General features: G+C 40.5%; 1 protein-coding gene across 8 annotated transcripts in view; it reads left to right on the top strand.

The window, feature by feature from the left end:
- The window catches only part of veph1 (ventricular zone expressed PH domain-containing 1), a 238,005-nt gene that overhangs the window by 142,549 nt on the left and 76,811 nt on the right, over positions 1–18,645 (top strand). For all 8 annotated transcript variants that reach the window (XR_009507288.1, XM_059946577.1, XM_059946567.1 and 5 more), the window contains exon 8: positions 13,559–13,768. Coding sequence is in view for 7 of the 8 variants with exons in the window: in XM_059946577.1 (XP_059802560.1) it covers positions 13,559–13,768 (210 nt within the window). In the remaining variant the exon portion in view is untranslated. The remainder of the gene's footprint in view (positions 1–13,558; positions 13,769–18,645) is intronic.

The following is an 18,645-nucleotide window of genomic DNA, read 5'->3' as shown; positions in this document are numbered from 1 at the left end:
ATTTCAGAGGAATGGAAACCACAAATTGCACTTCACTCTTTAGAAAGGGAGGGAGGCAGGCAAAGGACAGGAAATTATAGGCCAGTTAGTCTGACTGGTGGTTGGCAAGATATTAGAGTCAATTGTTAAGGATCATATATAAGAGTACTTGGAGACAAAGGATAAAATAGGTTTCCTTCAGGGGAAATCTTGACTGACAAATCTGTTAGAATTCTTTGAGAAAATAACAGGCAGGATAGACAAAGGATGTTGTTTATTTGTATTTTCAGAAGGCCCTTGAAAAATTACTGCACATGGGGCTGCTTAACAAAATAAGAAACCATGTTGTTACAGGGAAGATACTAGCATGGATAGAAGATCGGCTGACTGGCAGAAGGCAAAGAGTGGGAATAAAGGGGTCTTTTCTGGGTGGCTGTTGTTGATTAGTGGTGTCCTGTAGGGATTAGTGTTAGATCCACTACTTTTCACATTATATGTTAATGATCTGGATTGACAGAATTGCTGGCTTTGTGGAGAAGTTTACAGGGCAAGAAAGTAGCAAATCAAATACAATGTTGGAAAATGCACGGTCTTACGCTTTGCTATAGAAATAAATGTGCAGACTATTTTCTAAATGGGGAGAAAATCCAGAAATCTGAGATGCAAAGGAACTTGGAAGTCCTTGTGCAGAACACCCTGAAGGTTAACTTGCAGGTCGAGTTGATGGTGAGGAAGGCAAATGCTATGTTAACATTCATTTCAAGAGGTCTAGAATACAAGAGTAAGGATGTGATGCTGAGGCTTTATAAGGCACTGGTGAGGCTTCACCTTGGGTATTGTAAACAGTTTTGGGCTCCTTATCTTAGAAAAGATGTACTGGCAATGGAGAAGGTTCAAAGGAGGTTCACAAGGTTGATTCCAGGAATGAAAGGGTTATCATATAAGGAATGTTTGATGGCTCTGGGTCTGTACTCGCTGGAATTCAGAAAGATGAGGAGGGATATCATTGAAACCTTTTGGATGTTGAAAGGCCTAGACAGAGTAGATGTGGAAAGGATGTTTCCCATGGTGGGAGGGTCTAGGACAAGAGGGCACAGCCTCAGGATAGAGGGGGACTCTTTCAAAACAGAGATGCGGAGAAATTTATATAACCAAAGGGTGGTGAATTTGTGGAATTTGTTGCCACATGCAGCTATGGAGGTCAGGTCATTGGATGTATTTAAGGCAGTAATTGATAGGTTCTTGATTGGACATGGCATCAAAGGTTATGGGGAGAAGGCCAGGAACTGGGGTTGAGAAGGAGGAAAAAAGGATGAGCCATGATTGAATGGCGGAGCTGACTCGATGGGCCAGATGGCCTAATTCTGCTGTTATGTCTTATGGTCTTGTAATACAAAGAAAAGTGAAGAATCAGGTAGTGTTGAGGAAGCAGGGAATCTGCCAAAGGACTTGGACAGATTAGGAGAACGGACAAAGAAATGACAGTGGAATATAGTGCAGGCAAAGGTATGGTCATGCATTTTGAAGAGACTATAGAGATTAGCTTTATTTGCCATGTACATCAAAAGATACAGTGAGAGTGTCAAAGACCAACTCGGCCCTGAAATGTACTGTGTGCGGCTTGTGGAGCCAACATAGCACCCTCACAACTTACTGACACTACTAATTCTTTTGGAATGTGGGAAGAAACCGGAATACCCGGAGGAAACCCACACAGTCATGGAGAGAATGTACAAATCCTTACAGAGAGCAGCAGGAATTGAACCCCTATTTTCCAGTCGCTAGCACTGTAAAGTTTTACGCTAGTCACCATGCTGTGATAGAAAAACTAAAGGCATAGACCAGGGGTGGGCAAACTTTTTGACTTGTGGGCCACAAAGGGTTCTAAAATTTGACAGGGGGGGCCGGACCAGGAGCAGATGGACGGAGTGTTTTGGTAATACACCTCATAAGAGAAAATAAAATATCATGGGATATGTAGAAAACATGTGCTTTAATTTCAATTGAAAATGAACAAATGCATTACAACAAAATATCTGTCTTTGAAGTCCCATGGTATTTAGCTATTTATTGAAATGACTTTTAAAACACTGAAAATTAAATGAATAAAATACAGCTTTTTTTAATAGTGACAGTTATTATTTTAAAGCACTGAAAATTCTGTTATCCTTCAAGATATTATCATCATCACTCTCCTCCTAACTGTCTTTATTTCAAAAATGGTAGGAGATGCAGGTCTACTTGTCCTGCTCCTTCTTATTCAATTGTCCCCTGTGCCAAAACTCAACAACGACCCGCACAATGACAGAACAGTGAGAGCGCGCCAGTATGCGGAGCGCGTTATTTGATCTGGAGCACATTTTTTATTTTGAGAACGTACGTGCACCTGCGCACTACTCATGTCCATCACTTAACAGAAATGACATGTAACATGTAAGGCTTATTGAAAAAAATATTTTCAAATGCATTTTTTACATAACATAACGAAGAAACATTTTTAATTTCAGTGGGAACAGTGTTGTTGGTCTCCCTTTTTAGCCAGCGCATCAAAGTCTGGATTTAGTTTTGTTGTGGCGATTCTCAGGATGGATCTGAGGTGTTGGTCAGTTAACTTGGATCTGTGGCTGGCTTTGTTGATGTTCATGACGCTGAACGCCTGTTCACACAAATAGGTCGAGCCGAACAAAGAGTAAAGCATAAATGTGGAGTAATACGCTGCACCTCAACAAAGGTCAATGTATATAGAGTGCGTCATCTATTGGGAAATCACCAGAATTGCAGGGAAAAAACGTTAACAAGGTTTATTAATATAATTTCATCAAGTTCTGCGAGCCGGATTAAAAAGCTTAACGGGCCGCATTTGGCCCCCGGGCCGTAGTTTGCCCATGCCTGGCATAGACTCTTTACTAAATGGAGAGCAGATTCAAAAATCAGAGATGCAAAGGGCCTTGGGAGTCCTAGTAGAGAATTCCCTAAAGGTTAACTTTCGGGTTGAGTCCTGTAATAAGGAAGGCGCATGCAGTTATGACATTTATTTTGAGAGAACTACAATATAAAAGTTAGGATGTAATGCTGGGCTTTGTAAGGCATTAGGCAGACCACTTCAGAATGCTGTCAGTGATCTTTAGCTCCCCGTCTAAGAAAGGATATGTTGACAGGTTTATGAAGAATGAAAGAGTTAATGTATGAAGAGCACATGCTGGTTCTGGACCAGTACTCACAGTCCTCTTTGAAACCTATTGAATATTGAAAGAGCAAATACGAGGAAATCTGCAGATGCTGGAAATTCAAACAACACACTCAAAATGCTGGTGAAACACAGCAGGTTGCCTGGCCTGCTGTGAATATTGAAAGGCCTAGCTCAAGTGGACTTTAATCAATAGTGCAAGGAGTCTAGGCCAGAGGGCGCAGCCTTAGGATCAGAGGACACCCCTTTAGAACACTGATAGGGATGAATTTCTTTAACCAGAGGATGGTGAATCTGTGGAAATCATTGCCATAGACCCCTGTGGAGGCTGAGTCATTGGGTATACTTAAAGTGGAGGTTGATAAGTTCTTGATTAGCAAGAATATCAAAGGTTACTGGGAGAATACAGGTGAATGAGGTAGAGAGGGAAAATATATCAGCCACAATTGAATGGTGGAGTAGATTTGATGGGCTGATTGGCCTAATTCTGCTGTTTTGTCTTACGGTCTCAGAGAATTGGTTCTGGCTCAGTTTGGTGCTGGCTTCTCCTGTCAGTGCTGCCCCCCAGTGTCAGATCATTGGAATGACAAGCAGCATTGCATGAATATGCATGTTCATTTGTGGACTGTCGGGAACTGCATCATCAATTTGCCGGACATGTCACTCATGGACTTGAGCTATATATTTTTTTGGCATGACTGTATGTTTGCTTGCTATTTTGAATGTACTGTGTATATTTTATATGCACCTTGGCCCCAGAGGAGCTCTGTTTCATTTGGCTGTATTCATGTACGGTTGAATGACAATTAAATTTGAAGAAAGTGGGATTGAGGTCCAAAGGCAATGCTTGCAAATTTGGGGGATTTAATATAAAATGGCCCAGAGATAGGAGTCTATACAGGGAAAAAGAGAAAGGGGGAACTAAAATAAAAGCAGAACAAGACGGACAAAAGCAAAAGCACAGCAGTAAACAGGGCCACAGTACAAAATCATGCTGAGGTGACTAAAGGTACTCTAGAGACTAGCCTGAAGGTGTTGTGTCTTAATTCAGAATAATTGGGATTACAGAAACGAGGATGAACATTAAGGAATGAAGTTGAACATCCAGGAAGCAATTTCAAAAGACAGCCAAGAAGGAAAAGAAGGTGGGCTAATACTGCTGGCTAAAGAGGAGATCATCACAAAAGTCACAAAGAGTTCAGGTCAAATTAGGTGAAATCTGCAAAGATGATGCTGAGTAAAATAGGAAAGGGAGTTGTGGTAATGTTAGGGATGGCAATCAACAGAAAATTAGAGATGTGGGTTAGTGAGGGTATAAATATAATCATGGGTGATTTTAATCTACATTTCCATCAGACTATTCAAAATACTAACAGGTCAGCAGAATCAGGTTCGGAATCGGAATTAGCTTTAATATCACTGCTATATGTTGTGAAATTTGTTAACTTAGCAGCAGTAGTACAATGCAATACATGATAAATATAGAAAGAAAAGCTGAATTACAGTGTATATATAATTAAAATGAGTAGTACAAGAGCAGAAATAATAAAGAAAGTACTGAGGTAGTTTGGGATAAACTGTAGGATCATATTAGGAAATGAAATCCTGAAACAAGTTCACAACTTCAAGTACCTTGGATCATGGGTAACATCTGATGGCAAATGCGAAACAGACATAAAAGCAAGAACAGCATTTACGGAAATGAGAAACATCCTAATGAACAAGAAAATAGCAATTGACATCCACCTTAGAACTCTCAGTTGCTACACTCTTCCCATATTGCTGTGTGGCTGTGAGTCATGGACCATCACAAATGCAATGGAAAAAAGAATCAATGCAGCAGAGATGTGGTTCCTCAGAAGAATGCTATGCATATCATATAGGGACAGGATAACCAATGAAGAAGTTCTACAGAGAACGAAAACAAAATGTATATTACTTTAAAAAGAAACAGAAAACAGCAATAAATTCTTTGGACACATCATGCGAAGAGAGACGTTAGAACATTTAGTTCCAATTGGAAAGCTGGAAGGAAACAGAAGCAGAGGCAGGCAGAGAATGAGAGATGGATTAACATCACGGTTAGAAACAGGGGAGGCAACAACTACAATTCGGAGGGTCAGGGACCGTGATGGATGGAGAGACATGATCACGCACACCGAACGGCAAGGCTCCTGAATGATGAATGACTGAGGTAGTGTTCATGGGTTCAATGTCCATTTGGAAATTGGATGGAGGAGGAAGAGGTTGTTTCTAAATCGCTGAGTGTGTGCCTTTAGGCTTCTTTACCTCCTTTTTGATGGTATCAATAAGAAGAGGGCACGTCCTGGGTCAGGGGTCGGCAACGTTTACCACTAAAAGAGCCAATATGGACCCATTTCCCACAGAAAAGAAAACACTGGGAGCCACAAAACGAAATAACACTGCATACAACGGGTTTTTTTTGCCTTTATGCTATGTATAAACAAACTATAATGTGTTGCATTTTTGAAATTGATGAACTCCTGCAGAGAAAACGAAATTACATTTCTGCATGCAACAAAAACATTTTGAACTCCGAAAAAAAGACGTTGGGTTGAAGGTTACTACATAGGTAGCCTACCTTGGATTGAAGAATTAAAAGAAAGCGCGCACTGGCGGGTGTCAGGCATTGGCAGTGGTGATGTATATTAATAGCGATAAAAAACACGTTGTAGCGATGTAGCGCTACACGCAGCGCTAAAATAAAGACTGCAGTCAAAGGTAACTTTATTCGAACAGCCTTGCTTTAAAGCCTCCCTCAACCCGTCCCCATGGGCGCGGATGCTCCAAAAGACACGTACTCACAAACCCCCGTAGGCTATCTCCCTTAGTCGGAACGGTGGCTAATTGTTCGGATGTGCCAGGAAACGGTGTCTCCGCAAAGTACAAGATCACCATAATCTTCAAATTTCGAATTACATTTCAAAAGCTAACAAACCACGGGGAGCCGCATCACAGAGATCAAAGAGCCGCATGTGGCTCTGGAGCCGCAGGTTGCCGACCTCTGTCCTGGGTGGTGGGGTCCTTAATGATGGACGCTACCTTTTTGAGGCACTGCTCCTTGAAGGTGTCTTAGATACTTTGTAGGCTGTTACTCATGAAGGAGCTTTCTAATCTCACAACTCTCTGCAGCATATTTCAATCCTGTGCAGCAGCCCACGCCCCCAAACCAGACGATGATACAACCGGTCGGAATGCTCTCCACAGTACATCTGTAAAAATTCTTGGGTGTTTTTGGTGACGTACTAAATCTCATCAAACTCCTAATGAAATATAGCCACTGTCCTCCCTTCTTTATAGCTGCATTGATATGTTGGGACCAGGTTAAGTCCTCAGAGATATCAGAGAAAGCAATCCTGGATGACGTTTTTTTGAACTAATATGGCAAAAACTGATCTTCAACATTATTTTGTAATGAAAAACAATCAAGAGAGTCAATTATCAATCTGGCAACAAAATTACAGATAATTTTTCATTTAGATGGAGAGTGACATCAATGATTCCAAGTCCTGAGTATTAAAAAAGGAAAACCACGGTGGTATGAGGCAAGAGTTGGCTCAGATAGATTGAGGAATATTACATGTGGGATTGATAGCAAACTGGCAACGGCAAACATTTAAAGAGAGCATGGATGAAATGCAATTGTTCATTCCTGTCTGGCAGAAAAGATAAATCAAGAAGGATATCACAACCAGGGCTAACAAGGTAATTTAGAGCAAGGGTACAAAGAAGGAGACATACAGATGGTCTCAATAAGACAGCAAACATGAACTTAGCATTCAGCAAAGGATGATCAGGAGAAAAGCTAAGAGGGTGAAAATAGATTATTAGAACATGATTGGAGGGAACACTGGAAGTGACTATATTCACTTTAAAGTTATTTTTATGTTCTCTCCAAGCTTGTTATCATAATCTAGAAGTTGAACATCCTGTCAATCAACAGTAGAGAAGTAGAAGTAGATATATTAATGTTCATTGGGACTTCATATATTACAGTAGAAAAAACTCTTTGATTATTTGATGGTTAAGAGCCATATAGTTCCATAAATGGTCTCTGCTCAGAGATGTGAACTGATCTGAGATGGTCTGATTGCAGAAATATTACATTTGGTTCCAGTTCTCTGTAATTCAGGGAATCTTGTTGTTTATAATCATGGCCAGAATCCATCTCCTACTCAAATAAGGACCTGGACCCACTTCAATTTGCATATCGCCACAGTAGGTTTACAGTGGATCCAATCTCACTGGCTCTCCACTGAGCCTTGGACCACCTGGACAATAGCAGTACCTACATCAGGCTGCTGTTTATTGATTACAGCTCAGTGTTCAACACCATCATACCCTTGGTTCGAAACAACAAGCTCCAAAACCTGGGCCACTAGATCTTCCTCTGCAACTGGATCCTTAACTTCCTCATGGGGAAGCCACAGTCAGTGGCAATCAGAAATTACATCTCCTCCTTAAAGACAGTCAACTCTGGCACACCTCAAGGATGTGTGCCTAGCCCACTGATTCACTTTCTCTACATCCATGGCTATGTGGTTAGGCACAGCTCAAATGGCATCTATAAATTTGCCAGTGACACAGCTGTTGTTGGCAAAATTTCAGATGGTGTAGGGGAGGCATACAAGAGCGAGATAAATCTACTGTTTGAGTGGTGTCACAACAACAATCTCGCACTCACCAAGGAATTGATCGGGGACTTCTGGAATGAGAAATTGAGGGAGCACGAACCAGTCCTCATTGAGGAATTAGCAGTGGAAGGGGTGAGCAGTTTCAAGTTCCTGGGTGTCAACATCTCTGAAGCTCTATTCTGGATCCAACATATTGTTGCAATTATATAGAAAGCATGACAGCGGCTATATTTCATTAGGAGTTTGTGTGGACTTGGTACGTTGCCAAAGATTTTTGCAAATTTCTACAGATGTACTCTTTCTAGTTGGTTGTATCACCATCTGGTATGGAGGGGCCACTGCACAAGATCAGAAAAAGCTGCAGGATGTTGTAAACTGTCAGCTCCATCATAGGTACCAGCCTCCCTAACATCAAGAATGCTTTCTAAAACGGATGCCTCAAAAAGGCGACATCTATCAGTAAGGCCCCTCATTGCCCAGGACATGCCCTCTTCTCATTACTACCAGTGAGAAGCCACACACTCAACATATCAGGAACAGGTTCTTCCTCTCCACCATCAGATTTATGAATGGTCAATGAACCCATGAACACTACCTCACAATTTTTTTTTGCTTTGTGTATGACTTACTTCATTTATATATTACAGTGAGGTAAAGGGAGTTACAGAGGCATGAGAGAGGAGTTGGCCAGAATTGACTGGAAAAGAAATCTGGCAGGGATGCCAGCAGAGCAGCAATGGCTGGAATTTCTGGAAGCAATTCAGAAGGCAAGTGATATATACATCCCAAAGAGGAAGGAATATTCTGAAGGGAAGATGATACAACTGTGGTTAACAAGAGAGGTCAAAGCCAATATAAAAACAAACAGAGGGCATATAATAGAGCAAAAATGAGTGGGCAGTTAGAGGATTGGGAAGCTTTTATAAACCAACAGAAGGAAATTAAAGAAGTCATTAAGAAGGTAAAGATGGAATATGAAAGTAAGCTAGCCAATAGTATCAAAGAGGATACCAGAAGTTTCTTCACATACATAAAGTGTAAAAGAGACTAGAGTAGATATCGGACCATTGGAAAATGATACTGGAGAGGTAGGAATAGGGGACAAGGAAATCGCTGATGAACTGCATCAGTCTTCAGTGTGGAAGACACAAGCATTATGGTGGAAGTTCGAGGTGTCAGTGTCTGAAGTTACCATAACTAGAGAAAAGGTTCTTTGGAAAACTGAAAGATCTGAAGTCACCTGGACCAGATGGTGTACACACCAGAGTTCTGACAAAGGTTGCTGAAGAGATCGTAGGGGCATTGGCATCTTTCAAGAATCACTAGATTCTAAGATGGTTCCTGAACACAGGAAAATTGTAAATGTCACTCCATTCTTTAAGAAGGGAAAGAGACAGAAGAAAGGAAACTATAGGCCAGTTAGTCTGACCTCTGTGGTTGGGATGATTTTGGAGTCTATTATTAAGGTTGAACCCTCAGGGTACTTGAGACACATGGTAAAATAGCCTGTACTCAGCATGGTTTCAATCATGACTGAAAAACCTGTTGGAATTCTTTGAAGAAATAACAAGCAGGATAGACAAAGAAGAATCGTTTGATGTTGTGGATAAAACAGTGGCTGTTTGGCAGGAGGCAAAGAGTGGGAATAAGGCAGCCTTCTGTGGCTGACTGCTGGTGACTAGTGGTGTTCCTAGTCTGTGTTGGGGCCGATTCTTTTTACGTTGGTTGTTAATCATTTGGATAATGGAATTCATGGCTTTGTTACAAAGTTTGCAGATGTTATGAAGATAAGGTAGAGGGGTAGGTAGTTTTGAGGAAACATAGGCTACAAAAGGACTTGGACAGATCTGGAGAATGGGTAAAGAAATGACAGATTGAATACGGCACTGAGAACTGTATGGCCATGCACTTTGATAGAAGAAATGAAAGGGTTAATTTTTTTCTAAATTGAGGCAAAATCCAAAAATCTGAGGTGCAAAATGACTTGGGAGCCCTCGCGCAGGATTCTCTAAAGGTTAATTTGCAGGTTGAGTTTGTGGTGAGGAAGTAAATGAATGTTAGCATTCATTTCAAAAGGACTAGAATACAAAAGCAAGGATGTAATGTTGAGACTTTATAAAACACTGGTGAAGCATCACTTGGAATATTATGAGCAATTTTTAGAAAGGATGAGCTGAAACTGGAGCAGGTTCAAAGAAGGTTCATGAAAATGATTCCAGGATTGATTGGCTTGTCATATGAAGAGTGTTTGATGGCTCTGGGCCTGTATTCATTAGAATTCAGAAGAAAGAGGGGTGATCTAATTAAAACCTATTGAATGGTGAAAGGTCTTAATAGAGTGGATGTGGAGAGGATGTTTCCTATGGTGAGAGAGTCTAAGACCAGAGGACAGAACCTCAGAATAGAGGAGCGTCCTTTTAGAACGGAGATGAGGAGAAATTTCTTTAGCCAGAGAGTGGTGAATCTGTGGAATTCTCTGCCACAGTCAGCTGTGGAGAGCAAATCTTTATGTATATTTAAGGCAGAGGTTGATAGATTCTTGTTTGGTCAGGTCATGAAGGATATGCAGAGAAGCCAGAGGACTGGGGCTCAGAGAAAAATGGATCAGCCTTGATGAAATGGTGGAGCAGACTCGATGGGCCAAATGGCCTAATTCTGTGCCTATATCTTACAGTCCTGTGGTCTTACATATTTATTGTAAGTTTTAAGGTTTTTTTTATTATTGTAGTGCAATATGCTTCTGCCGCAAAGTGTCATATTTCATGACGTAGGTCAGTGATGTTAGACTTGCTTCTGATACATTCTTGCTCACTTTACCAAGAATGGGCGCTGATTCTCAAATTTTTTGCCGATCTTTTATTACCACTTTTAATGGATTTGCAGGGAGGATTTTTAAGTCACCATGTCTTTCTGATTATAACTGGCCATGTGAATGAATGAATTATGCAAAACTGGATACAGTGTGATTCCTGCTTTGTGCTGCAGATGTGCTGTCGGTGCCCCGAATCAAACTGCGAACTGGTGTCCTCTGTTGACTATCCTCCCAGTGTTTTGTGTTAATGTTGCTGGTTCACACTTAGTGAATAACAATTCTTAGATACTGTGTTAAAATCAGGCTTGTAATCAGTTTAGGGGGAAACTGATTGCACTTTTTAATGCAAGGCTAAACATGGAAATAACTTAGGGGTTCTCTGCAATGTTGGTGCCTTGAACGCAGAAGGTTAAGAGGTGATCCAATAGGTTAAATATTTTTATAGGGCCAATGACAAAAGTTAATTCCTCTAGTGGAAGAGTTCATGGCAAGTGGACATAATCCTTAAAAGGCTGTTTCTAGGTCAACTGTATTTCAGATACAAATCAATTTGTTCTTGGAGTGGGTTTTTTCTTGAAAGACTCCAAGGGAATTTATGGGGCAAACAGGACTCTGGTACAGAGAAGCTATAATTTAGTTGAGCTATGCAACTTACTCCAGGGATGGAATTCTTTCCCCTGTTTCAGTGATTTATAAACAGCTTACAGAGAAATGTGTTTTTGATTTTTTTTTGTTGTATCTGTTGTATATCAGGACGCTGTTGACTGTAGCTCAGCGTTTAATACCGTCATTCCCACAGTCCTAATCGATAAGCTACAGAATCTGGACCTCTGAACCTCCTTCTGCAATTGGATCCTCAGCTTCCTAACCAAAGACCACAATCTGCGAAGACAGATATTAGTAACTCCTTGCTGACAGTCAACACCAGTGCACCTCAGGGGTGTGTGCTTAGCCCACTGCTCTACTCTCTCTATACCCATGACTGTGTGGCTAGGCGTAGCTCAAATACCATCTATAAATTTGCTGATGATACAACCATTGTTGGTAGAATCTCATATGGAGAAGAAAGGGCGTACAGAAGTGAGATATACCAGCTAGTTGAGTGGTATCACAGCAAAAACCTTGCACTCAATGTCAGTAAGACCAAAGAGGTTATCGTGGACTTCAGGAAGAGTAAGGTGAGGGATCATAAACCAATCCTCATAGAAGGATCAGAGTGGAGAGAGTGAGCAGTTTCAAGTTCCTGGGTGTCAAGTTCTCTGAGGATCTAACCTGGTCCCAACGTATTGATGCAGCTATAAAGAAGGCATGACAGCAGCTATATTTCATTTGAAGTTTGAGGAGATTTGGTTTGTCACCTACACACTCGAAAACTTCTACAGATATACAGTGGAGAGCATTCTGACAGGCTGCATCATGGTCTGGTTTTGGAGAGGAGACTACTGCACAGGGTCGAAAGAAACTACAGAAAGTTGTAAAATTATTTAGCTCCATTTTGGGTGCTAGCCTCCACAGTATCCAAAACATATTCGGGGAGCGGTGCCTCAGAAAGGCAGTGTCCATTATTAAGGACCCTCATCATCTAGGACATGCCCTCTTCTTGTTGTTACTGTCAGGAAGGAGCTACAGAAGCCTGAAGGCACACACTGTGCGATCAGGAACAGCTTCTTCCCCTCTGCCATCTGATTCCTAAATGGACATTGAACCCGTGAACACCACCTCACTTTTTTATATTATTTCTGTTTTGCACTAAGTTGAATCTAACTATTTAAGACACATATATAAACTTACTGTTATTTATTTATTTATTCTTCCGTATATTCATGTATTGATTGCATTGAACTGCTGCTACTAAGTTAGCAAATTTCACGACATATGCCAGTGATATTAAACCTGATTCTGATAACAAATCCTGTATACTTTGGAGCAGACAGCATAAGCACCATTGAGTTTGTAATCTACTCTGTCAAGTTCAAACAAGAGAACCTAGTTTTCCGTTTTCCAGTCAGCACATTCTGACAATCTCATGGTTTGTCTTATGATCAGTTGGGAATTTACTGGCAGACTTTAATACCACATGTTTGAATTAGGGAAAAACAGGCATCTGTTTAATGACTGAAAACACACAGATTAGTCATTAAACTGAGTTAGATAACCTATTGGATTCCAAAAACCCTTATGTAGTTCCACAATGCAGACGCAGAAGAGCTAGAAACTGCTGTAGAAGTAGCCAAATGCGTTTGTGGTGGTTTAGCATTTCTTTTCCAAAGTGCACCCAAACATTGTCAGCACATTAGTGTAATATTTGATGCAAAAGTGATGGGTCCTTGCCTTGTCTTAATAGTAGCACTTCCACTCCAGGACAGAAGGTTAGAGTGTGGAGAGCTGGAGATGTACTTCTAAACCAAGACCTCATCTGTCTTTTCATGTGGATGAAAATAAAATTCTGTGACTCTTCTGAAGATTGTGGGAGTTTTTTCCAATATATTTTCCTTAATAGCACTCTGTGTTATTAAAGTTCATCTATTCAATGTCACATTTTTATTGTGGGCCCTTGTAGTGCATAAATCAAACATCTTTCTTACTTTTAAAACATTGATTTGGAAAAAGTACATTATTTATTAGCTTATCTGGTATCTCCTGTGAATGAACATAATTCTGTGACTTTGAAATAGAATGCATTCAGTACAGTTTTCAAAATAATACTCAATAGGCTTTTGAATAAATCAAGTTATTAATTCATACGTGCTGCATTTTATCTACTAAGAACTTCCAATTGATTGTGAAGTTGGCTGTCTAAAAGTAACAAAAAAATCCAGAGCCCCAACATTATTTTATCATTATTGCAGTATACCTTTGCCAGCAGTGCAAGATAAAACCATAAGGAATACTATAATGACTCTCCATTTCCTCTTATTTCTGCAGAATAGTAACTAACGGAGAAGGAGAACCTGTCACAGATTCCCAGATTGAAGAGTGTCTCGTCGATGAAAGCTCAGGAATTGAGACACTCCAAGTGAAGAGACGGGTCTTTGAGAAAAAGATGACAAATGAAAACAGGGCGTCAGGTGGCATCCGTCGATACAGCCTGGGCCAGGGGTCCAGAGAAGAATGGAAAGCAATGCGATTTAACAGGTGAAGATTTCCTATGGAAAGACACTTCAGCTTTTATAATCTAATGCTAATCACGTTGATCGATTTTGAAGAGGTTGTGCAGAAAAGTCAGGTATGAATGTAGGAATAAAGACAGAAAACATTACAAACATACAAGTACAATCACATGCCGGAATTGCGCTTGTGCTCACATATCACTTGTTATGAAGCAACACACACAAAATGCTGGTAGAATGCAGCAGGCCAGGCAGCATCTATAGGAAGAAGCACTGTCGACATTTCGGGCCAAGACCCTTCGTCAGGACTAACTGAAAGAAGAGATAGTAAGAGATTTGAAAGTGGGAGGGGGAAACAGGAGATCTGAAATGATAGAAGACCGGAGAGGGTGGGGTGAAGCTGAGAGCCGGAAACGTGATTGGCGAAAGGGATACAGAGCTGGAGAAGGGGGAGAATCATGGGACAGGAGGCCTGGGGAGAAAGAAAGGAGGAGGGGAGCACCAGAGGAAGATGGAGAACAGGGAAGGAGAGATTGTGAGAGGAACAGAGAGAGAAAAAAAGATTTAAAAAAAGGAGGGGGGTAAATAAGGAAGGGATGGAGGCATTATCGGAAGTTAGAGAAATCAATGTTCGTGCCATCAGGTTGGAGGCTATCCAGCCGGTATATAAGGTGTTGTTCCTCCAACCTGAGTGTGGCTTCATCTTGACAGTAGAGGAGGCCATGGATTGACATATCAGAATGGGAATAGGACGTGGAATTAAAATGTGTGGCCTCTGGGAAATCCTGCTCCCTCACTTGTTATGAAGTTTTTTTTTTATTAAGAACTCCATATTCTGACTGATCTTTCTGCACTGCCTCAGATTTCTGCTTGGGGAATAATTCTTGGAACTTTCTTTTCAGTGAGGAATAAATTATAATTTCAATTATAAATGGGATGGTAATTGGAAAATTGTATGCAGAGATAGATATTGATCCCAGGGAAATTATGGTGTCACAGTGGCATTTCAAGGGCACAGATATACAAACATTAGAAGTGAAGTAAGAGAACATAAAAAAGTTATCTCAGACAGTCTAACAGGAGGATCTCATCACTTCCTCGGCTATAGGTTGACTCATTATCGAGCCTAATGGCCGAGGGTAAGAATGGCCTCATATATCGCTCTTTGGAGCAGCACAGTTGTCTTAGTCTGTGACTAAAAGAGCTTTTTGGTTCAGCCAAGGTGGCATGCAGAGGGTGAGAAACATTGTCCAGAAATGCCAGGATTTTCCATAGGGTCCTTTGTTCTACCACAGCCTCCAGTGTGTCCAGTTTGACTCCTATAACAGAGCCAGCCCTTCTTATCAATTTCTTGTGCCTGTTGGCATCACCCATGTGGAAACCATTTCCCCCGTACATTACCACGTAGACAATTGTACTGGCAACAACAGACTGGTAGAACATGTGAAGGAGAGGCCTGCATACTCCAAAGGACCTCAGTCTCCTGGGAAGTAGAGGTGACTGTGGCCCTTCTTGTACACAGCCTCTGTGTTGGTGCTCCACTCAAATCTATCATCCAGGTGCACCTCCAGGTACTTGTAGTCTTCACCACATCCACAGCTTCACCATTAATAGTATTTGGTTATCTATATTTTTGTTGTAGCAAATTAAGTTATATTTTTCTTGTTCTTTGTTCGCTGGAGCTTGTCGTCTCAAGACCATAAATGTATCGTAAATGGAGAGAAGTTTGCAGTTGAGGTGAAAGTAAAACTCTCAGAAGTTGGTGTCAGTGCAATTCAAAACTGATTCTGTAGCTCCTGGGGCAGCTTGATACAGAAGCCAGGATGTCTCCGGTGATTCATTGTATTCTACAGGGTACTCTGCTTCCCAACTTTTTCCAGCAGAATCTTCAGAAATAAGTACGCTGATGAAAATTTTGCATGGAATCACATTTTCTTAGCTGTAAAATGCTCAGAAACCACAGTATATGAGGTTACGTGTTTTCAGTTGATGGACAACTTCTTCCCCCGGTGATGGCTGTATAACGATGCTTTGAAAATGCCATTCAAGATACACTGGGATTCTTAAAAATATCTAGTAAAATACTTCATTCAGAAGTTTTAATCATACATTTATGAGCAAACACAAAGCATGCCTCAGATGTCAGTATAGTTTTGATGGTGTAGTAGAGTAAAACTCTGCTAAAACATTTTATTTGTGATTTAGACATAGTGCTGATAACTTAGTGCAGGAGTAAACTAGTTTTAAATTCAAGTTGGACAAATTACTCATGTTAATAAAAGCTATAAATATTAGTTGAAATGAAATGGTACTAAATTCAATTATGTTATTGAAATATTTTCAGAGAGAAAGGTTATGAAAGGTAATTTTAGAGAGAAAGAGGTAGAAAAAACAATGAAAGATTTCCTGAAGGACATAGCACCCAAGGTGGCAGTCAATAATGCTGATTATCTAGGTTCGTAGACAGGTGAATATTAAAATTTAGAGCCAGAAACTAATAATTGCATGGCTGACAATTTTACCACAGCTTATCTTCTGGTTAAATGACAGCATGCTTGGGCCAACCAAAGGTGTTTTTAAATGCGTTTTTTGCAAGACAGTGATGGATATTAAGAACTTCAATTACCGCAGGTCTACCTCATCAGCGAGCTGCTTATTGGCAGAGTAGCTGGAGGAGCTAGACTTGGTGCAGACCGTGTTTCTGCCTGCTACAGAAAGGCATCAGGGTTGATGTGCAAAGGTGGCGTGCAGTCTAACAGCGAGTGGTTGCTGTGGACATTTCTCTTGCATTCAAAAGACCCTGTTGGATATTGGTAATGTAAAATACTGCAAGTCAGGTTCATGGGTTTATTGACAAGACTGATTACAGGGGAGCTGTGTGGCCTTGGTTGTAGTAAGGACTAGGCCTCATGCCATAAGCTTGCCTGTCGCAGCAATCCAGGAGGCGAGACACCAGAGGCAGTGTGGCACAGTATCCATGCTGGATTAGGTTCTGTCCCCTCCTACTGGTACTGCCCTCTACTGTTTGCTCAGTGGAAGACAAGCTGGACTGCGTTTGTCCATACAGTCGTCTGTGGATTGCTGAGAACTGATTGTTCTTGCCAACAATACCCATGCACCATCAATTTACAGGACATCTCACTTAGGGACTTGGGTTTTATATATATATTTATATTTTGTGTGTCTGTGTTTACTGCTATCTATATGAGCACTATGTGCCTTGTGCCATGTGTGACTATTGGTATTGTTTTTGCACTTTGGCCCCAGAGGAAGGCAGTTTCGTTTGGCTGTATTTATGGGTATTCATGTATGGTTGAATGATAATTGAACTTGAGGCTGGACTAGATTCAGATAAGTAAACAGACTTTGTAAGAGAAAGGATATGACATCCGAAATTAAGTTTAGGGTGAGAAACAATACTGAGGTTGTAGATGATCTTGCTTAGCCTAGGGCTTCCTGAAATGTGACATAAATAGTTAGTAGTGAGATTACATAGTCATAGATTGTAGATGTTGGACACTGAAGATGATGTTTTTGTTTTAGCTGGAGTATTTGTAACATTCATGATGGATGCTGAACGAATTAGTGGAAGTGTAGAGTTTGCTGCAAGCAGCATAAAATAACTTGCAGTAACCTGGTTCCTTTTACAAGCTTGAAAAGAGGTACTTTGAAATGCAGCCACTCTTATAACATACACAACACTCCCGTCAGTATGCGAAAGGGTCATCAACGGAAACATATAGGGTTACTTCACATACAGAAGATAGTCTGTTCAGCTCAGGCACAGATCTTGATTCCTGAGCACAGGTGGGATACACAGGATGGAGTCTGAAATGGCAATGCAGAATCCCTCAAATTTCCCTGTTCTGTGAATAGGACGTCTGCAGCCAAGCTTGGCACAGGTGGTGAATCCCTTGAAATAAGTGGCCTGCGAAAAATTCAGAAATACTCAGGAACTATTCAAAAAATAAAACCATAATAAAAATTGTAATGAAATTCCTATAAACAATTAAAATATTAATGTACATTTATACTATTTGTGGTAATTGCATTAGATCTATAAGAATACCTTAAAAGTGTTTCAAAATGCATTTCTCTAATGGTTTAATATTTTATGTGAATTTATTGTTCAATTATATTATTATTTGTTGATAGTTCCAAAGTGATGAGTGTCTTTGACACATCCAAAGGTTGCAGCTATTCAATTTAAATAACAGCCACTGAGCCTGGGGTAGGGACTTGCTTTCTGCAAGCACAGCATTCTTGCTTATACTGAGGCTCCTAGCAGAAAATTTTACCCAGACCACGCTGCAAGGAACTGTATACCAAAGTTCTTGTCAGTATCACCGGAACAAAGGTAGTTGCAGTTAGGTTTGCTCGTATTCTTTGACAAAATCTGTGCCTTAGTCTTTTTGGAAAATCTCGCACTGCTGCATACGTGCGACCATTCCAAAATCAGTGTTACAGGCAAGAAATAATGTTCTTTTATTTGAAAATCTAGCTTTTAATGAAGTTTAGTTTTTTTGTGTATTAGTGTGCAATTGGCTGTGCTGGATTGACTAGGTCTGGGAGTTAATCTCTTAAATGCTTAAAGGGATTGTGCTATCCAGAAACATGCAAGTAACCATGTGAAAATAGTTGGAACTGCATGGTTTGCATTTAATGACTGAGAAAGGAATTTTTATAGTAATTTGTAGGAAAGAAATCAATTCAAATGATTTATGAACTAACATTTTATAGTTACTTAAAAGTGATTTTGTATCTTGACATAAGCTATCTTTTTCTTCATGTGTTCAAACATATGTGCAATATCAGCACAGATTTTGCAGGTGGTAATAATTGAACTGAAGCAGTGCATTAATAAGTGAGAATGGTTGAAATACAGTGCAGGCTGGTATGGTT

The sequence above is a fragment of the Hypanus sabinus genome, chromosome 2 (genome assembly GCF_030144855.1).
Source record: "Hypanus sabinus isolate sHypSab1 chromosome 2, sHypSab1.hap1, whole genome shotgun sequence".
Lineage (NCBI taxonomy): Eukaryota > Metazoa > Chordata > Chondrichthyes > Myliobatiformes > Dasyatidae > Hypanus > Hypanus sabinus.
Note: the sequence above shows the minus strand (reverse complement) of the source record. Positions and strands in the feature narration are given on the sequence as shown.